General features: G+C 39.7%; 1 protein-coding gene across 1 annotated transcript; it reads left to right on the top strand.

The window, feature by feature from the left end:
* The first annotated feature begins 1,718 nt into the window (after positions 1-1,718).
* LOC139475877 (uncharacterized) lies at positions 1,719-17,854 on the top strand. The gene is made up of 8 exons (XM_071259088.1): positions 1,719-1,886; positions 8,609-8,724; positions 10,142-10,214; positions 10,751-10,864; positions 11,240-11,339; positions 12,299-12,387; positions 14,386-14,496; positions 17,669-17,854. The coding sequence occupies exons 1-8, from the start codon at positions 1,719-1,721 to the stop codon at positions 17,852-17,854; spliced, it is 957 nt and encodes a 318-aa protein (XP_071115189.1).
* The last annotated feature ends 8,028 nt before the right edge of the window (positions 17,855-25,882 follow it).

Genomic DNA, 25,882 nt, shown 5'->3' with positions numbered 1-25,882 from the left:
TGACTCCTACAAACTGATCACGTGGCCAATGAACATGTCTCCTACATTCTCATCACGTGGCCAGTGGAGATGGTTTGTTTCCAGGTCTTCGTCGCTTGACCAGAGTGCAGTTGTTTGGCGTCAGACAAAAAATACTTACGTCTTTGAAAGGCATTTAGAAGTGATACACATCAGGAAGACCTATGGGCTCCCCTCTATCTCCTCTCATCTCTGAAATCTCCACGACATCATTCGAAGAATCACCCCTCTCCACAGCACCATTCCATCCCCTACCGAAAAGTAGTCGACACATTCACCACCATAGCCCACCAGAACGACCCCACAGAGCTCCTTAAACATCTCAACGCCCAGCACCAGAAAATCCAGTTCACCATGGAAACCGACACTAATCAACATCTTCCTTTCCTAGACGTGTCCCCCCAAACCACAGGTGATGGACTAAGAACATCAGTGTACCGCAAGCCCACACACAGACCAGTACATCCACTACAACTCCCGCCACCATCTCCAGATAAAACTAGCCATCATCGCCACCCTAACCCGACGTGCCAGATCCATTTGCCACCCTGATGCCCTAAGCAGTGAACTGGACCATCTCAAGGAAACCTTCACCTCCCTCAACAGCTATATCTGCCCACCTAGTCTCCAAAACCTTCCGCAAGACCCTCAAGAACTCCAACCCCAGGCCCAAACCAGCTCCTTCGCCCATCAGAGTCACCATACCCTACCAAGGCCCTGTCACTCATCAGATTCCCGCTTCATCAAGAACAAAGCCAACATAGATGTCACCTTTTCTAGCGGCAAGTCCATCAAGACCCATCTACAAGCCAATGGCAGAGACACAAGCACCGCAAGTCCCAACCCCTGAGGATGTATATACCAGATACCCTTCAACTGTAGCCACCAGTACATTGGTGATACCCTTAGACGCCTCAACACAAGACTCAAATAACATCGGACCTGTTAGCAAACTCGACCTGAAATCCGCTATTTCCGAACATATCCTGAATAACGAAAACTTTAATATCATGTGGGAAGCCACCAAAGTCCTGTCTACCAACAACAACAACTGGCGACAAAGGAAACTACAAGAAGCAATTGACACCAGCCAGCCATGAATCGTGGCCAGGGAACCTATCTTCCTAGTGCTTGGGACTTTGCGCTTTGATCTTTGTCGGGGCTAATTACCTAGCTGGCTTCAATTTGCCCCTTGCTATGTCCATTTTTTCACCTCCGTTTGCCCAGTGTCCATTACGAATTACTTATCTATGATGACTTCAGTGTTGGCTCCCACTGTCTATTGCTAATCACCTATCAGCGCCAATCATCTGTTGGGTTCCTTTAATATCGACCCTCGGGCCTTACTCTCCATGCAGTGTTTCATAGTACGATAAACAACGACCGCGAGTCGTTTAATTTATTTCTTTTATGAGATAGGAACATTATGCGCCCCTCATGGTTTATTCTGCCTGCAGTGTTTTATTGTACGATACAAAACTCCCATTCGTTATTTATTTCTTAAATAATGACATAATTGGCCCTTACCTTGGTGCCAGATGCCGTGCTACAGATGGAATAGTGGCATACATTTATATACCTCCCAGCTCCAGCAATAACAAGCCAAGACATTAATACAACCTAACCACGCATATTGGTACATAAGTCTCAGCGTTAGATATAGTCTCAGTACTGCCTGCATTTCACAAGTGACTGACATGATGGAAGATACAGTGCCGATAATAGATTTCTCTGCCTACGGTTTGCAAATAACAAATAAGGAATCAGTGGCAGATTCGGATTTAGAAACACTTGCAGCCAACGTCTATCACGCATTGAGCACTGTCGGGTTTCTATACATTAAAAATCACGGATTGCCACAAGAGAAGGTAAGTGAGATAATGGTCATTGGTAGGCATGAAGACCACGGGGCGTTTGCGGAACTGAGGAACATGTCCTTTAGAATCAGTGTTGAAGGGAAGTCGAGCTTGAACATAAATGCTCTACATAAATGACGGCGGTATGTAAATAATCGAGTCTGGACCAGACAATCCAGTGATTCACATCATGAGCATCGATCCACGCAGCTGGGGATACGATGATATGCATCAACCAAGTCAGCGAGCCTGACCACCCGATCCCGTTAGTCGCCTATAACGACAGGCATAGTCGCCTCTTATGACAAGCACGGGTTGCTGAAGATGTGGTTTACGACCCCATCAGTGCTGTATATTCATCACAATAGTACAGGGCCACTGTTATATTTTTTGAATTAACTTTTACAAAGCCAATATGTTATTCGTGTTCAAAAGTTGTACTTCCTCGAAATGACATCCGAATAGATAGAAAAGATTACAAATGAACATATTCACATGTTTATTCTTTTCCAAACCAAAACAGACCAACCACCAAATCTGTCATTTTCAAAGTGGGAGAAATGTACATATGTTGGTCTAATGCTTTGTGGTCAATGTTTTTGCTTTAAATAATGTTTAAACAATCCATCAGTATTATCTAGAACACAAATTTAGTATTTATCAAAACAATTAGCGCCCGCCACATATGTTTGTGGAAACCCTCTTATCAAGGTATTTTTTATATTAAGCTCTACCTCGCACTACATACACGCCTCGGCGTCTCCTGGTACATTTAGCTGAAGCTGACGTGGCCGTGTTCATAACGAATCTAAATGTATCCTGGAGCCGTTTTAGCTAGGACCCCTGTTTTCATCATCCATACAGTAAACTACTTTTATAACGAACACGCTTATAACGAACTGGCGGATATAGCGAAATGAGTTTTGATCGCGTCCATTTGCTGTACAGTTTCTGTTGACATGGTGTATATATGCTTATAACGAACTACGGTTATAACGAACTAAAATTAGTGGCCCCTTTGAGTTCGTTTAAACCGTAGTTCACTGTGAGTTGAGACATCAAGGCAAATACATATAACTACCATAACATGACGCACCTTTATCCCTTCAAACAAATATAAAGAGACAGATGAAATCAGAATAACAGTTAATGGTTTTCCCGTATGCTAGCTGGTGTATCCGACTGTTAACATAACCTTCTTGTCGGTTCAAGGTAGCTCGACGTTTTATGAAAATATGGACTAGTTTTCGGCCCACCCCCCTTGTAATGTTGATCGAGCTTTTGGTTTAGAGTTAAAGAGTTTGGACGAGAGTTATACTAGTATCCCTTGGAGGAAAAAAATGCCATGCTGTCAGTTTGCAAACTGATTGTTGTAGTGGAATGTCTTGTGCAGTTGACACAGCCTGACAAATAAGGGGATTAGATGTAAGTATTTTAAGATACCTCAACCATTATTATTTTTATTATTGCTTTACGCAGCTGTTTGGAATATTTCACGTATATGACAGTTGCCTGTGTTGATTGGCGAAGAAAACTTAAGGGCTCGGGCTAAACCATCGACTTTCGACAGCCCTTCCCATGTAGCTGGAGCTGGGTGTCGAACCATCGCTGATCAGAGGTCAGAATCTATAGGTTCCATCGTAATACCTAGGCCAACTGGGCCAACGAGGCCCATCCTGACCGTTATTATAGTGATTATGTTTGCCTGAAGATATCATGTAGCGTTTGGCTAAATTAATTATGGTTTGAAAATGCTTTGTTTGTTTGTTGTTAAACTCCGCGCTCAGCAATATTCCAGCTATATGACGGCGGTCTGTAAATCATCGAGTCCGGATCAGACAATCCGGTGAATGACATCACGAGCATCGATCCACGCAATTGGAATACGATGACATCCATCAACCAAGTCAGCGAGTCTGATCACCCGATCCCGTTAGTCGCCTCATACGACAGGCTCATTCGCCTCTTACAGCAAGCTGAAGACCTATTCTTCACGGGTCCGTTTGCGAACTGCGAAGAACAGAGCTGTGTACGAGAGATTGATGTTTGAACCGTGTCCATGTGCAATGCTTGCATCCTTGGGTGGTCCATGCTGTTTTACTAACATATTTTGCCTAACATATGACGAACATGTAACGTATATGTGATGTATATATGATGTATATGTGACGTATATGGTACGTACATGTGACATATATGTGACGTATATGTGACGTACATGTGACTTATATGTGACGTATATGTAACATATGTGACGTACATGTTACATATGTGACGTACATGTGGCATATGTGACGTACATGTAACATATGTGACGTACATGTGACGTACATGTGACGTACATTTAACATATGTGACGTACATGTGACATATATGTGAAGTATATGTGACGTACATGTAACATATGTGACGTATATGTGACGTATATGTGCCTTGGAATCTGCGAGCCTGGAACTACGATGATGTCTGACAGAATTTACACTCTTGATTTCGTTCGTTGTGCGAAACAATCTAGTGTTTTAATGATGCTGATGGGTTTGTTTGTTGTTTAACGATGCACCCAGCAATATTTCAGTTTTATGACGGCGACCTGTAAATAAATCGAATCTTGACCAGACAATCCAAAGATTGACATCATGATTATTGATCTACGCATTTAGGATACGATGCATCAACCAAGTCAGCGAGCCTGACCACCCGATCCCGTTAGTCGCCTTTCACGACATGCATAGTCACTTTTTACGGAAGCATCGGTCGCTGAAGACCGATTGTAACCTCGATCTTCACAGGTCGGATATTCTATACTTTGTCATGCTATTATTCTGTGTATGACGTCATGACAATACCTCTGAAACTGGTGAAAAATGAAATTGGACTCGCTCAGTGAGGTACTTAGGCATAATAAACATTCGCAGGTGACATGCCAGTTAAATATTAATTGGAAATAGCGTATGGGCAGATGAATAATATTAGCATCATATCTCTTAATGCCATAGAAAATGATTATGCTGGGTAATAATATTAAACATATTTCTCACAAACATAAACTGTCAGGACATTTATCTGTTCATCTGTTACAAATTGTGTGATTAGCTTTTGCATCATATTTCTTAACATCATCGAAATTGGTCATGCAGTGTAATCATATTTAGACATATTTCCGTTGTTTCCAGAAATCGCCAAGCACAGACGATACATTATAATTATTATCATTTACAGATTAAAATATAAAAAAATGCAGCAAAGAGGGTTTTGGTGATCCTGGCACAGTCAGGCTTGTTAGGCTCATCATCAGTTCAGGGCCCTTGCCCCCTCTACACGCAACCTAGACAGCGAATGGGACTTCTCCCAGAAACCGCTGCCTTGTCAAACCCTTCCCGGAACTTTTCGGAGTATGTGAAGACTCCCCAACACTGCAGCCTTCTGCATTACCGAGATTGTCAGAAGGGCTATATTCCTGGTAGCAAACCCGGGTACTCTCCCAAATTTATTGCATAAGCTACATTTCATATTTACATGTTGATGCAAAACCACACATTGACGGTTTCGAGTGGGAAGTGACTGGCCTTGACCAGCAAACAGACAGCCTTCTGTTTAGCTTTCAGGCCAGCTGACTTCATCCAAGTAAATGACTCTGCGGGATTGCTTATCTTCTCAACACACTGCACATAAACTCGATGCAATGGTCGTTCAGATGCATGGCCTCTCTCTGGGCCGATTCGACATGGCACTTCGCCTGGTTGACACTCATTTCTTATCATGATCTTATTTGTTTTACAATATTATGACCATTGATAAGGTAGGTAACTCCTCAAACAAGATAATTGTTTCAGTATTTCGGACGACTCTGTTTTTGATGACCAGGGCCCACTTGCACAAAGCGATCTTAGCGCTACCACTATTGTAAGCCTATGTTAAAGTATGGGAGTTAAGATCATCTTAGCGCTAAGATCGCTTTATGGAAGTGGGCCCAGATGTCTTTAGTGCATTTGTGATCAACTGTCTATGTTTAATTTCAAGTAAACTCAACATGGGAACTTTGCAGAATTTATTACTTTAGGGCATTCTTAATCAGAAATGCTTGACCAAATAAATTTTTGAAAATGGGAAATAGCATAAAACGGACGATAAAAACGACAGACGAAATCGTCTCCAAAGGACTAATTCCGCCTCTGAGGGGATTCCCCTTTATAGTCCTGGCAATCTAGGCCATTTTTTCACTCAACTTGAAACAAATTGCAACAGAATTTATTTTACCACAATGCATTTCTACAAGGTCCCAAGAACAACATACTAAAAGTCACAAGCAATCCTAGTTTATGAAATATGTCTAATTTGCATAATCAAATATGATCGCCAATTATCAATATATCTTCCATATTTCAGATGAGGTTCAATGTTTTGATGAAAAAAGCATGTGTTGTATTGCGAAATAGCCATGTTATGTTTCTGAAAACATATTCACAACTACTGAACATTTTCCATAAATGTGCAAACATTCAAGATGGCCGCCAACTCTAAAACAGTGTGCTAGGACCTATATGCATATAACTTGGCACACTAACTCACTGACGTATAGCTGATACTAATACCACCCCCTGGTGGCCCAAAATTCCAAGATGGACGACAAGACATAGAGTATCAACACACTGTTGATCTCTGATGACACATTTGAGTGATTTGAACTTCTACACTTGGGTAAACAGACCCAAGGATGCATGTAGAATACTCAATCATTTGCATTAATCCAATATAACCACCAAATATCAATATTTATCAATTAAATGTGGTCAGCGAGCCTGACCACTCCATCCCCTTAGTCGCCTCTCACATCAAGCATTGTCGGCTTTTACGGCAAGCATGGGTTGCTGAAGACCTATTCTACCCTTGATCTTCACGGGTCACCATACAGACAGAGAGAAATTACATGTTCGGTCCCAATTAAACACCTAAATTACTTCAGTCACGTACGATTAGGACGTCTTCAAACTGTTCGCAGACTCATGTTAAAAGCTGACCCTAATGTACAGTGCATATTGTACCATTACACTATTCAAATTACAGTCTTTTGATATGTACGCATTCCAAATTTGTCCGGAGCTATTATTTAACACTAAGTGACAACTGTTGTTTTTGTACCTGTCATTCAATACCACAAATCAGCCATGTCAGCTCTGAAGAATGACACAGAGATCTAAGGCACCGCAAATCGCTGTTACGAAGGGCATCCCTTTTCTTGTGTCAGAATCCCTCCGACAGCTGGGTCGAATGCAAGCTTCGTCCTTATTCAAGTTCTTTGTATGCCAGCACTATACATGTGGTCACGGATTAACCCAAGTAGTAAACATCTAGTGCGATTCTATGGGATTTCTTCACACATTAAGCTTACTCTATTCAGTGAAATACTGTTCAAAGTGGGGTTAAACGTTACCTCATTTATATTGAAAGTTGGATAGGTGGTTCTGACGCTGGTTTGTTTCATAAATAAATGTACCATTCTAAAATTCATATATTTCTTTTAATGAGAAGTTCACATGAATTACCGTCTTCGGGCGAGGGCCGATCACATGACCGAGAAACTGACTTTCGTAAGCGTTTTTAAACGACACAATTTGAAGTCCATAGTGTTTCACGAGACTGTATTCTTGAAATGACACAACCACTGACGGGCTACTTCCACATTCCTGGCGAAACCCTTGGGAATTCCAAAGCACGGATACATACACAAGCGTAGTTTCTCATAGTTAAGACCCTTTGATCATGAACTCATGATTGTGCATATATTAAGAAATTCATGGATTTGGTCTTATGATCGTTCACATATATCCCAGCTACGACCCATCCTAGTGATCAAAACGAAGTAATGCAGATCTAAACTATCATAGTATCGACTCGATCTGTGTCTAGACTGACAGTGACTGTCTACCGCAGTCTACGAATTTACCTTAGTATCTATTCGACACATTTCTACAACCATATTTCAATGATCGGCCAACTGATCAATGACAACTAACACAAGTAATCGTCACAGGTTTATTAACAACTTCTGAAATCTCTCCCATCACGTTTATCGTGTCGGCCATTTTGATGTCCTGTACTTAATGTAAATATATTACGACGCGCTGTAATTGTGACTGACTTACTGAGGTAGTTCTTATCAGACCTGACTCTACTAATAATGATATTATTTGAATATATATTTGTAGACAAACTACAACATATGTCACTATACAACAATGTTACATACTCTCATGTCACTTCTTCTTTTGAGGAACTATTTCATTCCTCGATACAGCTGATTGTTGCATGCCTGACAGTGAAAACATGCAGTCACTACATAAGATTGTGTATTGATCTACATACTTCAAGGTAAAAAAATAGTAATAGAATAAATATATAAAGATTCACTTTCACTTTGTGTGAGTTCATTGGAATATGAACCTTCAAAGAGTGAGGGCCACTCTATGCTGCTTCATCAAATGAACTCCCACAAAATGAAACTCAATTCTTAAATGAAATACTAGCATATACATTTGGCAGCATATCACACTTCTATCACTCTAAATATATACAGTGTGTGCATAATCATGTTGAAGAATATTTTCGCTTCTGTTCTGTATGATGTGAGACCACAAATGTTAATATGCTTAAGCATTATACCTTACCTCAACCAAAATTACTGATAGATATATGGCACAGAAACATCTACAAACTGATTTTCCCATTTGTTTCAGATTGACGAGTTCTTTAGGATTAACAAAACCTTCTTTACCCAACCGACATCGGTAAAGACAACATGTGAATCTCCGACCGGTGGATTCAATGGATACCAAGCATTTGCAAAGGAACGGTATGAGTCACCACTCCAGGCTTAGTCTACAACAATGTACACATTCACTTTAGACACGGCATTACAGCAAAGGAACGGTATGAGTCACCACTCCAGGCTTAGCTACAACAATGTACACATTCACTTAAGACACGGCATTACAGCAAAGGAACGGTATGAGTCACCACTCCAGGCTTAGTCTACAACAATGTACACATTCACTTAAGACACGGCATTACAGCAAAGGAACGGTATGAGTCACCACTCCAGGCTTAGTCTACAACAATGTACACATTCACTTTAGACACGGCATTACAGCAAAGGAACGGTATGAGTCACCACTCCAGGCTTAGTCTACAACAATGTACACATTCACTTTAGACACGGCATTACAGCAAAGGAACGGTATGAGTCACCACTCCAGGCTTAGCTACAACAATGTACACATTCACTTTAGACACGGCATTACAGCAAAGGAACGGTATGAGTCACCACTCCAGGCTTAGTCTACAACAATGTACACATTCACTTTAGACACGGCATTACAGCAAAGGAACTGTATGAGTCACCTCTCCAGACTTAGTCTACAACAATGTACACATTCACTAAGACACGGCATTACAGCAAAGGAACGGTGTGAGTCATCACTCCAGGCTTAGTCTACAACAATGTACACATTCACTTTAGACACGGCATTACAGCAAAGGAACGGCATGAGTCACCTCTCCAGACTTAGTCTACAACAACACGGTATTACAAAATGATGCCACATCTGTGTTATTCTAGAGCTACACGTGGTATCGACTTTGTGTGGAGCGCTCGATATTACTTTCATAGATCTGCGGTATATGATACTAAGATGCAGGCCTTGTGCCCCTATATTATGTTTCAAAGCCCCAAAAAGTGGAGGCTATTTAATGTGAAACCTCGGAATGAACTACATACATAAGTTTGTTACGTGCATGATATACTATATGTATTATTGCATTTATTATGTACGTTCCACTTCATTGCCTCAAGTATCTCAAGGTTATTTAATGTGAAACCGTGGAATGAACTACACACATAAGTTTCTGTGTGCATGATATACAATATGTATTATGGCATTTATTATCTATGTTCCACTTTGTTGCCTCAAGTAACTCAAGGTTATTTAATGTGAAACCGTGGAAATGAACTGCATAGATGTGATGATATACGTGTACTATATATCCCATATATCATATGCAGTCTTGGACAGTGCATGGCCAAAGGGCATCCAACTAGAATTGGCAACACAGATCCTGCTCTGGCCAAGGTTGTTACATGGTTCGTTATTGTGATCAATACAAGGCAGCTGGTGCTAATGTTGTCACTTTAAACCACCCGGCATTTCAGTAGTGCTTTATATTGTGATGATTATGTCACTGTCAATAGGAACATAAGTTTAATGCTGTAGACTGGATGTGTCAAAGCCGGGAGACCTCAAGGAATCTTTTAACTACACGTCATGTGAAGGACCTTTTGACATTGTAAGTACACAAAGTCATGTTACCACATAGAACATGTAAATAGTAATAGCTTTCAATGTCATAAAATTGTATGTGTTTTTTAGTTTTTGGATGGTGATCACATCATGTTCTCTGTTTAAAACGCATTCATGGCAACTTTGTGTAACCATTTTATAGAGTAAATGCAAGTATTTATCCTTGAATCCATGCTTTTGAAGTTGTTTCTAGAAGATCAATCATTAAAAGCACAACAAATAGTATCAGAGGTTGTCAATTTTCAAGACACAACCATCATAATGTACTTCAGACGATCCTGTAGTTATTTGTGTACAAACATTCAAAGAGGGTTATGAATGATCACCTATACAAGTTAATAATGAGGCCTAAACTGAAATGAATACGTAGATCATAGCTCTAAATCAGAGGTGGCACAAGGTCGATGGACACATACAGTTCCATACAGGTAAAGGTGGAACCATATGAAAAGTGAAGTGCAGTAAATACATGAGTGTGCTACAGTAGATGTACAGTAGATTACTGTGACACTATACTTTCAGCAATGGCCAGTCAGTGTGCCTGGAATGGAGGCTGCTTATGGAGAGTTCTATGAGCAGAGCACCAAGCTGGCACTCCGGATCCTTGACGTCATATCGCTTTGTATTGGGTTGTCGGTAGGTTTGACCCTTAGGAGATTAATGGCTTGTGTCCTATGGCTGTGTATTGGGCTGTCCTAATGGCTTTTTGTCACATCTCTGTGTATTGCGTTAGAATAGGTCTTCAGTAACCCATGCTTGCCGTAAGAGCCGACTATGCTTGTTGTAAGAGGCGACTAACGGAAACGGCTGACTTGATTGATGCATGTCATCTTATCCCAATTGCGTGGATCGATGCTCATGATGTGAATGACTTGGGTGTCTGGTCTAGACAGACCGCCTTCATATAGCTAGACAAGCAACAAGCAAACTTACCAACCTTATCACCCTATTGCTACTTTTCTTGGTGATGAGTTGAGCTAATACGATGAGCTATATGCAATCTGTTTACAGGATAGGAATTTTCTCCGCAATTGTCACCAAAGCTTTGGAAGCAAGAAGAGCCCCGGTACCCTAAGAAGTCTATACTATCCTATTCTACCTGCGGGAGCCTGTATGTATGGAACGTTCAATTAGATAATGTGTTGTTTTGTTACACAGTAGTATAGATGATGGGGGTACTGGACAAGACCTATTCCTTGAAAATGCTTACATGGGGCATTTTCAGGGTCTAGGTCTGGTCCAGGTGGGGTTGCCCAGCACATACATCATCTATATTACGTACACTGAGGAAGCGGGTTCCCTTCCCCCTGTGAAATGAACCTTGAATGTGTCTCCACATGTGTGTATTATTTAAGAAATAAATGAAGAGTTTGAGATTACAATAAAAAAACTGCAGGGAGAATAAACGATGAAGGGCGCTGTCGTTTATGTCTTATATGAGATAGCAACATTATGTACATCTAAGGATGTTGATAAAATGTTGAAGCTTTAAAAACATTTACCCAAATTATAATAATGTTGACTCCCTGAAAAGAATCTCGGAAATGTCGGACAAGTCCATTTTACGAACAGGTGGGTTAAGTTTGGCATTTGACCATTTGATTTTCACCATCTTTATTATCTGTACCTTTTTCTCCAAATACGGATTGTCATATCTCTCCTACTTTCTGATGCGAGAAATTGATGTTTATGATGAAACATTTTCGAGAGAATAACAAACGTCAAGAAGCGACATTAACTCCATAAATGACCATCTGTCATTATTTTGCCTTGTCAATGTGGAACTAACGTAAAAACGACGTCACCAGTTTGTGTACCGTCTCTAACGGTAAAAGGAGAAAATTTGAGGGGAGGTAACTCTTGTATGACAACAGTTCCGTCAAAGTGTTATGTTCACTGCAGTGAGTTATCAAATGTTATGTTCACTGGAATGAAAATAACACTTTTCTCAACTTCAGAAAACTCAGTCTTTCACACTGAAGTGTATCATAAATCACACTTCGTTCTTACTTGTTGTTTGTGACTTATTGTGTGTGTGACTTATCTTTATGTGTCTATTCTTAACTTCAGCTGTAAAGCCTGGCCAGTTGAGGTGTGGCGAGCACAGCGACTACGGGACTGTAACCCTCCTATTTCAGGACCAGTGTGGGGGGCTGGAGGTGTGTATTGTGCGAGTATGTGGTTGATGGTGATGATCACATGTCATGATGCCTCAAACAAACTGTTTATAATAATCAGCACTTACACACAGGCACTGCTTTCTTGGTCTTTAAAGTGTCATGGTTACGGTCCACACTGTCATGGTTACAGTCTACAGTGTTATGGTTACAGTCCAGCCTGTCATGATTACAGTCTACAGTGTTATGGTTACAGTCCAGCCTGTCATGATTACAGTCTACAGTGTTATGGTTACAGTCCAGCCTGTCATGATTACAGTCTACAGTGTTATGGTTACAGTCCACCCTGTCATGATTACAGTCTACAGTGTTATGGTTACAGTCCACCCTGTCATGATTACAGTCTACAGTGTTATGGTTACAGTCTACAGTGTTATGGTTACAGTCCAGCCTGTCATGATTACAGTCTACAGTGTTATGGTTACAGTCTACAGTGTTATGGTTACAGTCCAGCCTGTCATGATTACAGTTTACAGTGTTATGGTTACAGTCTACAGTGTTATGGTTACAGTCTACAGTGTTATGGTTACAGTCTACAGTGTTACATTTACAATCCACACTGTCGTGGTTACAGTCCACACTGTCATGATTACAGTCTACAGTGTTATGGTTACAGTCTACAGTGTTATTGTTACAATCCACCCTGTCTTGATTACAGTCTACAGTGTTATGGTTACAGTCTACAGTGTTATAGTTACAATCCACACTGTCGTGGTTACAAACCACACTGTCATGGTTACAGTCCACCCTGTCATGATTACAGTCTACAGTGTTATGGTTACAGTCTACAGTGTTATAGTTACAATCCACACTGTCGTGGTTACTGTCCACACTGTCATGATTACAGTCTACAGTGTTATGGTTACAGTCTACAGTGTTATGGTTACAGTCTACAGTGTTATGGTTACAGTCTACAGTGTTATAGTTACAATCCAGCCTGTCATGATTACAGTCTACAGTTTTATGGTTACAGTCTACAGTGTTATGGTTACAATCCACCCTGTCATGATTACAGTCTACAGTGTTATGGTTACAGTCTACAGTGTTATGGTTACAATCCACCCTGTCATGATTACAGTCTACAGTGTTATGGTTACAGTCTACAGTGTTATAGTTACAATCCACACTGTCGTGGTTACAGTCCACTCTGTCATGGTTATGGTCCATTCTGTCATGGTTACGGTCTACAGTGTTATAGTTACAATCCACACTGTCGTGGTTACTGTCCACACTGTCATGATTACAGTCTACAGTGTTATGGTTACAGTCTACAGTGTTATGGTTACAGTCTACAGTGTTATGGTTACAGTCTACAGTGTTATAGTTACAATCCAGCCTGTCATGATTACAGTCTACAGTTTTATGGTTACAGTCTACAGTGTTATGGTTACAATCCAGCCTGTCATGATTACAGTCTACAGTGTTATGGTTACAGTCCAGCCTGTCATGATTACAGTCTACAGTGTTATGGTTACAATCCACCCTGTCATGATTACAGTCTACAGTTTTATGGTTACAGTCTACAGTGTTATGGTTACAATCCAGCCTGTCATGATTACAGTCTACAGTGTTATGGTTACAGTCTACAGTGTTATAGTTACAATCCACACTGTCGTGGTTACAGTCCACTCTGTCATGGTTATGGTCCATTCTGTCATGGTTACGGTCTACAGTGTTATGGTTATGGTCCACACTGTCATGGTTACGGTTTACACTGTCATGGTTACGGTCTACAGTGTTGTGGTTATGGTCCACTCTGTCATGGTTACGGTCTACACTGTCATGGTTACAGTCTACAGTGTTATGGTTACGGTCCACCCTGTCATGGTTACGGTCTACACTGTCATGGTTACGTTCTACACTGTCATGGTTACAGTCTACAGTGTTATGGTTACGGTCCACCCTGTCATGGTTACGGTCTACACTGTCATGGTTACGTTCTACACTGTTAGATCCTACTCAAACTGTTTCTATTCACAGATTGTTTCACCAATTGGAGAGTTCATGCCAGTCATTCCAATTGAAGGCACTATAGTCGTCAATATTGGAGACCTCATGCAGAGATGGACCGCCGACAAACTAAAAGCTACGGTATGTTATAAATAAATTTGGTTGTAACATGTTTTACATGTTTAATTTCTGGTACCATAAATTGTCCAATCTACCCACGTTAGCCAGTTAATATGTACAGAAAACCACGTCCACCTTGTCAGGCATATTTATAGCTTCCGACTGATTTCCATAAAACTGCTGTGTCTGTTGAGGCACATAATCAACTTAAAGCATATGCCAATACGCACTGTCTGGTGCTTTGCATTCTAGAAGAAAACGTTCAACTTTATGGATAAAAAACCTCTTGTTTATTGCATATAGCAACGTTTCAATGTATATTCTTACGTTATTATGAAGCTGGAGTGACAACAACCAAGTGATGAGAGGTGTATATGCATGACATGTTGGGATAAGCAGCAGATTAAATTGACAACAATAGATAACAAGGTAATAGATAACAAGTAGCATACAGGTGATTGGATGAAGTCAGATGTACAGTAAGAATAACAAATAGCACACAGGTTACGAAGCAAGATGAACAGTAAGAATAAAAAATAGCACACAGGTTACGAAGCAAGATGAACAGTAAGAATAAAAAAAAGCACGCAGGTAATGAAGCCAGATGTACAGTAAGAATAACAAATAGCACACAGGTGATGAAGCCAGATGTACAGTAAGAATAACAAATAGCACACAGGTTACGAAGCAAGATGAACAGTAAGAATAACAAATATCACACAGGTTACGAAGCAAGATGAACAGTAAGAATAAAAAATAGCACGCAGGTGAAGAAGCCAGATGTACAGTAAGAATAAAAAATAGCACACAGGTGATGAAGCCAGATGTACAGTAAGAATAACAAATAGCGCACAGGTTACAAAACAAGATGAACAGTAAGGATAACAGATAGCACAGGGGTAATGACGCCAGATGTACAGTAAGGATAACAAATAGCACACAGGTGATGAAGCCAGATGTACAGTAAGGATAACAAATAGCACACAGGTGATGAAGCCAGATGTACAGTAAGGATAACAAATGGCACACAGGTGATAAAGCCAGATGTACAGTAAGGATAACAAATAGCAAGCAGGTAATGAAGCCAGATGTACAGTAAGGATAACAAATAGCACACAGGTAATGAAGCCAGATGTACAGTAAGGATAACAAATAGCACGCAGGTAATGAAGCCAGATGTACAGTAAGGATAACAAATATCACACAGGTTACGAAGCAAGATGAACAGTAAGAATAAAAAATAGCACACAGGTTACAAAGCAAGATAAACAGTAAGGATAACAGATAGCACAGGGGTAATGACGCCAGCTGTACGGTAAGGATAACAAATAGCACACAGGTGATGAAGCCAGATGTACAGTAAGAATAACAAATAGCACACAGGTGATGAAGCCAGATGTACAGTAAGGATAACAAATAGCACACAGGGGATGAAGCACAGGGGTAATGAAGCCAGATGTACAGTAAGGATAACAAATAGCACACAGGTGATGAAGCACAGGGGTAATGAAGCCAGATGTACAGTAAGGATAACAAATAGCACACAGGTGATGAAGCACACGGGTAGTGAAGCCAGATGTACAGTAAGGATAACAAATGGCACGCAGGTAATGAAGCACACGGGTAGTGAAGCCAGATGTACAGTAAGAATATCAAATAGCACACAGGTAATGAAGCACACGGGTAATGAAGCCAGATGTACAGTAAGGATAACAAATAGCACACAGGTAATGAAGCCAGATGTACAGTAAGAATAACAAATAGCACACGGGTAGTGAAGCCAGACGTACAGTAAGGATAACAAATAGCACACAGGTGATGAAACCAGATGTACAGTAAGGATAACAAATAGCACGCAGGTAATGAAGCACACGGGTAGTGAAGCCAGATGTACAGTAGGGATAACAAAAAGCACACGGGTAATGAAGCCAGATGTACAGTAAGGATAACAAATAGCAAGCAGGTAATGAAGCACACGGGTAGTGAAGCCAGATGTACAGTAAGGATAACAAATAGCACACAGGTAATGAAGCACACGGGTAGTGAAGCCAGATGTACAGTAAGGATAACAAATAGCACACAGGTGATGAAGCACACGGGTAGTGAAGCCAGATGTACAGTAAGAATAACAAATAGCACACAGGTGATGAAGCACACGGGTAGTGAAGCCAGATGTACAGTAAGAATAACAAATAGCACACAGGTGATGAAGCACACGGGTAGTGAAGCCAGATGTACAGTAAGAATAACAAATAGTACACAGGTGATGAAACCAGATGTACAATAAGGATAACAAATAGCACACAGGTGATGAAGCACACAGGTGATGAAGCCAGATGTACAGTAAGGATAACAAATAGCACACAGGTAATGAAGCACACGGGTAGTGAAGCCAGATGTACAGTAAGAATAAAAAATAGCACACAGGTGATGAAGCACACGGGTAGTGAAGCCAGATGTACAGTAAGGATAACAAATAGCACACAGGTAATGAAGCACACGGGTAATGAAGCCAGATGTACAGTAAGAATAACAAATAGCACACAGGTGATGAAACCAGATGTACAGTAAGGATAACAAATAGCACACAGGTGATGAAGCACAGGGGTAATTAAGCCAGATGTACAGTAAGGATAACAAACAGCACACAGGTGATGAAGCCAGATGTACAGTAAGGATAACAAATAGCACACAGGTGATGAAGCCAGATGTACAGTAAGGATAACAAATAGCACACAGGTGATGAAGCCAGATGTACAGTAAGGATAACAAATAGCACACAGGTTACGAAGCAAGATGAACAGTAAGGATAACAGATAGCACAGGGGTAATGAAGCCAGATGTACAGTAAGCATAACAAATAGCACAGGGGTAATGAAGCCAGATGTACAGTAAGGATAACAAATAGCACACAGGTGATGAAACACACAGGTGATGAAACCAGATGTACAGTAAGGATAACACATAGCGCACAGGTGATGAAGCCAGATTTACAGTAAGGATAACAAATAGCACACAGCTGATGAAGCCAGATGTACAGAAAGGATACGGATAAAATGATAGGAGAATTAAACAGCAGTAACAAGCTAATTGGATCCTAATTAAAACAGTCTATTGTTTTATTAGATCTTCACAAGCAGACTGTACACACTGCATATGCAAACTACATACCACAATTGTCTGATATGACCAGGTCCACCGAGTGATCATCCCACACGACGAGAAGATGAAGGCTTGTTGTCGACAGTCTGTTGCCCTGTTTGTGGATCCTGACGATGATGTTGTTATTGAGTGTCTGGATGGGTCCAACAAATATAAACCCGTCACGTCCCGTGACTATGTCGGCGGAAGACTACGAGCCACATACCAGCCTGCCTGATCTTACAGTCAATCCTTTACGAAGCCGACCTTTGCTCTCTGAGAGTGGATTACTCTTGTACCTATTTCTTGATGTTTCCACAAACTGTAATCGTCTGTATGTAGCGAAATAGCAGTGACTAACCAGTTGAAGGCTATATGCTTACTAACACAAGTTTGTTTGCGTGTGTTTGCGACTGTTGCTTGAGTGAGTTTGGTTTCACGCCGCTTTTAGTAATATTCCAGCAACATTACGGCGGGGGACACCAGAAACGGGCTTCACACATTGTACATATGTAAGGAATCGAACCCGGGCCTTCGGCTACTCAAACGCCGTACGATCGCGACAATATCATAAGCATGTGTTTATGAATCACAATGGTGATGATACCAAGTCTTTGCGAAAAGGTGAGGGAGTCCTCCGAACAAACACTTGCAAAGGCAAGTGAAGTGTTCACCTGAGCAACCACAGGAACATATGGTACATTGAGAATAATACACGAGTGTCTGTCAGATACCATTTACCTTACAATGAGTTGTTTCAAAACGTATATAACGCGCGAAAGCGAGCTAGATACGCTTTGAAACAACGAGTTGTAAGATCAATGGTATCTGACAGGCACGAGTGCAGTAATCTGTTTCTTACACACCCTAAACTCGCATCTCTTTAGCATCGAATCGATGCATTTTGTCTTTTCTTATGATCGCAGTGGCGCATTAATACATAACACAAGAGTGACGTCATTCGACGTACTGCTTACTATTCATAAATAATGTGACCCTACACCTAAACCTAAAAACGTTTCGGCGAACTGGTGATTATAATGATGATGATGATAATGCAAACTGATAAGATCAAAGAACCCGAATGGTGCCGCGTGAGTTAAAACAATTCACCTCAAAGAAATTACCAAATATGTACAACAATGTTTTCTCCCCTATGACATCAATACCGGTGACTGACTTTTATAAAATAGCAATTTCGCGGGATTTCCAGAGGAGGATTTTCGTTGAATGAGGGATCGCATATACATAACTGTGTCATGTAAGTAATCAGATATATTCTGACAATCTGCGTGCTGTTATTTGTTTTATGTTTTCCAATGTAACCAAGAGAATTAGTCAGAAATGCAGATAACTACCGCCGTCGTTGTGCGTGACTTTCCGTCAATCATGGCGTCACTCAGGACGGAAACTTTTACGATTTCTGTTGAATTTACTTGATCATTGTGTTGTTTATTTGTGTAATTCCATAATTCGTGCCACCATACTCTTCCCATGAATAGTCTAAAACGCGTGAGCCAATGTATGCAATATTAGACGAAGGGATAGCTCTAATAGGAGAAAATACTACACGGTGTAAAATCTGAATTTGTTTTTATATTTCAACAAGTACAGTGTTCGTCAACAAGTACCGTGTTCGTCTACACCCCTCATTTGTTCGTTTAGTTTCATCTTAATAATTTGTACTGTGACAAAATCCATTTGTCATTTGATTCTAAAATGTATGAGGAATTCAGGGAAATATACGTGATCTAATACGGGACTCTCAATAATAATCGGCACTTGAAACGTGATTTTGTAAACACTGTCCAATATGGCAGAACGTTCTCTTCGGCGTATTTTCCTAAACACTCTGAACAATTCTAGGCGACGTTTCAAAATTATCATTAGTGAGTAAATGACAAACACATACCCATGATCACTAATAATCTATTTTAAAAATTCAATTCTTCGAGTAAATATCCGATATTTAGATTTTTGAAACACAGAGTAAATAACGCCATGAATGGTGATTTAGTTATGTGTCAAAAATGCCGAGATTTACTATGTACTGAATTTTCCTGGGTCACTTTCAGATTTTTTGCTCTGCCTAAAAAGACATTGAATGATATCACAGAAAAGGGTATTTCCCACCAAATTCAAAACAGAGAATTGTATCAGTGTGCGTAGTTTATTTTGAATTTTATTCGACTTCGAAGTGAGGATTGAGAAGAAGGGACATTTAAGTGTATGTGGCATCCAGGGGGTCTACACTCTAAAATTAATAACGTTCAACACAGACGTAGGTGAACATTCGACTGAAGCACGAGCAACTTATCAATGAATTACAATCAGGAAAGTTGTCCGTCATAATCTGACCTCAGGTCATCACCATGGAGTAACCAATCGCGGGCCTGGAATTCCACCTCACACACGTTTGATACGAGTTATCTCAAATGGCTTTCTCACCAACAGGTGTGTAAGAAAAGTCAAATAGGGAATTAAATAGGAAATTATTTTGGTAACACCACATGTCTACCATAAACTTAATGAAAGTTTTACGGAGACGTTGAATGTCATTTATAATCTTGCTGCATGTTTTCAAAAAGTTTGATCAAGCGTCATATGACGCTCTTATAAATATTTGTACACAGATGCACTGGTCCGTCTCCCGTCTTTCACAATGATTTTCCATTGAAGACACAATCACGCGACATACGTTGGTGATCACAGCAGGATAATCACTGACATAACTTAAAATCTCAGCTTTGTAATATTTCATGTCAGAATAGAAATATTTTCTTCATTGTTATCATGTAGTTGTTATCGTTGACATGGCCCTGTAGTAGGGGTAAGAACAATGACATAATGTGTGTCAAACATGCTTGCCGCATGCGTGATCCAAGGCCACCTTTATATCCAGTCCCAGTATTAGGGAATGTCTCAAAGACATGTAAATACACTAAAATAAGTTATGAAATGAAATGTGATTTAAACTACCTTAGTTTATGAAAACTTAATGTTATTACCAGAAGCATTGATTACAACACCCACCCAGCAGCATGATTATGGAAAAGATTGTGTTGCTTTTGTTAAAACCAACCAAAACAATATTCCGTGTCAACGTAGCCTCTAATGAGACAAATATTTAAGAGTATTTTGGCACTATGTACCACGAAAAGACCAAATCATGAGCAAATTTAACTAAAAGAATTTCTGTCATTTAAAGTGGGTACTCTTTATATTTAATTTCTTATCTTACTTGTCTATAATCACATTGACTATGAACTTTGAACAATTAAACAAATATTTTGTTTTCCCATACCGACTCACGGGCCTCATTATTATAATTTGAACTAATATACATATGTACATAATAGTACTAGGTATAAATGAATTTTGATAAGTGTTCGTACAAGAATATGAACTTCGAATTATCTCGGAATTATGCGCAACACATAGGGCTGGAAATTTTATAATTGGTCTGGAACTATCTGACGGTAATTCAAAACAGGGAACAAGATTTCGTCAAATGAATCATTTAGCCAGGAATGCAACGATTTAAATGCTGACAAAATGAATAAACATGTCTAGAACAGAGTAGACTGTTCATGCGGACAATTATATGCTACGTCTATTGCCAATGAAGTTTATCACCCCATGTTATAGCATTTGTTTCATATAAAAGATAGAAGCCAAATAAATGGGACAATTATGGGCCGAAAGCTATGAATACACAATGCCATTTAGAAAGTGGTCAAATGTAACTAATGTTATATTTGGGATAACACTTTCTTAGTAAAGTACAGATTCTAGTACTTGTCAGGGGGGTACTCAAAGTACGTGATCTAGACTACCAGTTGTCGGACTTCCATTTTGTGGAAGACTCGGTGGCTGAGTGGGTTAGATCGCTGACTTTGTGTGCTGGCGATTAGATGCCTCACCCTGGCAGGTGTGGGTTCGAATCCCGGACGGGACTCAACCCAAAAAAGTACTAAAATCTGTACTTTACTAAGAAAGTGTTATTCCAAATATAACATTAGTTACATTTGACCACTTTCTAAATGGCATTGTGCATTCAATGTTTTCAATGCTGTAGGTTAGACCACCTAAGCAGATTCTGATTTTCTAATTAAGCCAAACGTGTGCAAGGGTTAACAGGGGCAGTGCTACATGAGGATTTGAGCATGCTGCCAATATAGCAAATATTGATTTTGATAATGTTGATAACATCATAGGCCAGACTTTTACAATGAGAAATAATACAGAACCAGATCATAGAAATGATAGGTTATTTAGGCGAGATTGTTGTTTTGACATGTAGTGTGGGCTTATCTCACAGCAGTATTAGGATTAAGATATCTGGGAAGACTTACAGTGCCCTATGTGACTCAGGTGAAACTTTGAGCTGTGTGAATTCAAATGTATTCTCATCTATTGGAGGTGAGAGCAGATTTCCATATATTAAATTGAGGTGCAAGGTCATTGGTTGGTGCAGATGGAAAAACTGTTAGATGTGTAAGGTATATCTAAAATTCCTCTTACAGTTGGTCAGCTATGTGTTGTACAGGACTTTCAGGTCTTTTAGCCTTTTCAATTGATGTGTTCTTAGGCTTAGATTTCTTGAGAAGCCATGAGGCTAACATTGATATTAGCCATAATAGGCTGACTTTGTGGGATAGACTTACAGAGACAAAGTTCATTGCCTATTCAGATTATTCCAACTTTGTTACATGTAATGGTGTGGTACTACCACCACACACCGAAACTTTGTTGCCGGTGTACATTAATGACCCAGATATAGAGTTAGGCGTCGTTGATCCAACTGAGTCTATTGTAGAATCGTTACACATGTTAGGTGCTAGATGTCTCACTTGATCTGTCAATCAAGTACCATTGTTTAGGCTGATGAACCCTGCTAGTTCAGAGATTAAGTTGGCGATAGGTGTCATTGAAGAAGTCGATATTGCCGATGTGTATGGAGAGTTAGGAGACAGTGACACCACACATACCACGCCTGTCACCACAGGTGGCAAAGCATTCAACCATGTTGATATTGACGGGAATCAATCATTAGGTGACAGGAATAAGGATATCCAAATATGAAATGGAAGTTGATAAGTCGTAGAGGAATGCCCAAGTCCGATTAGCAGGTGTCTCGAAAAGAGAAGGGGTCCTAAGTGAGTTTCTCAATTCAGAAATTGTTCAGGATTTCCATGTCAGAAGAACAATGACAAGGGAGGTGAAGAAAGAAAACAACAAACGAGTAAACAATAGAACTGCAAATAAGGAAGTGTGACAACCATATAGGTATATGATATATGGAGGATATGTAGATATGTAGATATGTTATAATAACAAGTTGGTTTTAGTCCCAAGTTATAGTGTCATGTGTCAAAGCAAATGGGTACCCAGATAGGAAATCAAGGATGATCGAAAGTCGTAGAGGTAACATGCCTACGCAGATATGAAATGATGAAAAGGACGTAGAGGTAACATGCCTACAAAGATATGAAATGATGGTAAGTCGTAGAGGTAACATGCCTACGCTATCAAGCCGTGGAGGAGACATGCCCACGTAGTAATAATGTCGACAGGGACGTAGAGGAGACATGCCTACGTTATTTGAATATAAACACATAGATGAGGAAATGCCTATGCTGTTTCAAAGCTTGAAAGATCAAGTCTAGAGATGCCTGACAGTCTCTAGTGGTGAGGTAGATATGTTTCTACCTCAAGTTGCTGAGTATATTGAGGACAGTCGAAAGACTAACGATGAATTCATTCGGGACGAAGGACAGAGGGTCGATTTTTCTCGTAGCCTGGGTGAAGACCTATAAATCGGTCGTGGGATGTAGATGATTGGCCAATCATATTTGTACAGAAGAGTTTTGCCTAGTCAGAAGGCTATTGTATACCTCCTGTTGAGGAGATGAAATGTTTGAAGAGAGTACAGACGGAATATTAAAGAGGGTTTTTTTTCATGATGCTGACACAGACACAACGATAGGAGTGAAAAGGGACATACGGTTATATATTACTGGGATTGAAGATGTAACAAATCAGAAGTTGCTTAAAAACAAGGCCTTTTAACTTAAAAATATTCAACTGACCCACAAGTACTGCATATTATTGACACATGAACTGGAACTGTGTGAACATAAGCACTGTGTTCTGCGGTTTACTTAATGTTGGTAGACATTATTTATGAGAGAGTAATATGTTGTATGGTACATTGGTGACGATCAATTGGGATTGTTGTTTATTGTTTTCACTTAGGGAAGATATGGCTTCATAGGGATAACAGAGTAGGAACTGAGATCAGATTTAAATCTGAGAGGTTACTTGGATAATTGTGTTCTACAGGACCCTTAGGCTTCGCACTTAAAGCTATGATGACACTACTCATGATTTGGAACCCATTGACGACATGCATTCCGGATATCTATCTCTGGGGTAATACCTTCAGATATATGGGACGACTTAACGTACGAACAGACATGGTATCATATATTCACTACTGAATTGCCCAAGATCTCTAACAATCCGATTCTGCTTAGAGATACTTGTCTTCAGGTGAATCATACGTCCTGTGATGAGAATATGAGGGCTGTATTGAATTTTATTTATCGCATACATGACGACACTTTCGAAGACATGTTAGAAGGGGTTACTTCGATCAGGAACATTATTCTTCAAGGTCAAATTGTTGGTTCTCAGACTCGCTCCAAGAGAGCATTGCTACCTTTTATTGGTGAATTCTCACACAATTTATTTGGTACCACCCTGACAATGACATGAACATAATACGTCAACATATCAATATCTTGTCAAATAGAATGAGAGCTGAAGAAGCAGCATTTAATGTGTCCCAAGATTACATGGGTTCTTACATGTCTAAGGCCAATGACAGAATGGATGGTTTGAAGCAAGGTATAATTGCATAATGAATTGACTGAACTGATAAAGGTAGAGGATGCTAAGATACGATGGGTTGAGGCCATGTATACACATTGGATACAACTGGTTGCAAAGGAGTTACATTTTGCTACTATGGTTGAAAGGAAGATTAATTGGTTGAGCAGAGGATTATATAAGTTGTTAGAAAATGTACTATCACCCGAGTTGATACCTTTCCGACATTTAAGGCGGACTCTATAAAAAAATAAGGAGAGCATTGAAATGTCACAGTTTTAGAAATTTAAGTGATCTCAGACATACTAGTGTCCTCATAAATGTTGATGTTATACTGTATTCAAGATGTTACCTTTACTACATGTTTTATGTTTTTGTGCTGACCTATATGCATTTATTTATAATATATATGAATGGGTACACCTACCATATGAGAAAAACAAATGTTGAATTTCACGAGAGAAAATCTATCTGTTATATGTTACCAGTATGTTGTATGTGGTGCATTGCATTGCATCGCAGGAGTTCATTGATGTTTGAAAACATATACTGTATTGGTAGATGCAGATGTGTTCTACAATAACACGTGTAAAGAGTTTTACCATTAGGAATATGTATGTTGTTGCATGTTTGATGACTTGAATAATTGTTGATAGATTGCACGTGCGATCACTGCCCAATGAGACATTTGACAATATTCTATACAGGTGCATGTCCAGTGACTTTACGATAAGTTGATGTTGTTTTGATGTTGAAAAAAAACAAAAACAAAAACTATTGTGATTGTTGAGTCAGGTGAGATGTTGTTTGTTTACTGAGTATAGATGCTGAAGCTAAATTTCAACATTTACTTGAGAAATTGTAAGAACAAACTGTTGTAATCTTCAGTTTAAGAGGACTTCATGGAGTGTAATGCATGAATTTAAAGTAATTTCCTATTTGATTTACAAATGACTGAATTTGGGACAATTAACTCTTTTGGACATCAGAGTCAACGTTTTCGCTGTCATACATGTAGGAATGAGCAACCTCATTCTATAAGATGATGGAGAGAATCATTTCTTTATAAACTTCCAGGAGATTTTTGATTATTTGATATGCAGAACTTTTCCCATTGGATCGAGACCATAAGAGTCAGAGTAAGTTGATGATGTTCTAGAACATTCTGACATGCAACATGTTCGGTGATACAGAATAGTAAGATTATATATTGGATACGTAGAACTCTGAAACTGATCATCAGTTGGTTATTGGTGTTGTGATACTATTGTGATTGTTTTGCCTGAAGAAAAATGCTCACATGTCGTCGATATATATAAAAAATCAAAACGTTAAAAAAATGTTTTTATTTACCAATCTGCATTTACTGAAA

Source organism: Haliotis cracherodii, unplaced genomic scaffold (assembly GCF_022045235.1).
Source record: "Haliotis cracherodii isolate W230 unplaced genomic scaffold, xgHalCrac1.p SCAF_3, whole genome shotgun sequence".
Taxonomy (NCBI): domain Eukaryota; kingdom Metazoa; phylum Mollusca; class Gastropoda; order Lepetellida; family Haliotidae; genus Haliotis; species Haliotis cracherodii.
The sequence above is the reverse complement of the archived record's forward strand: the minus strand, read 5'-3'. Positions and strand labels throughout refer to the sequence as shown.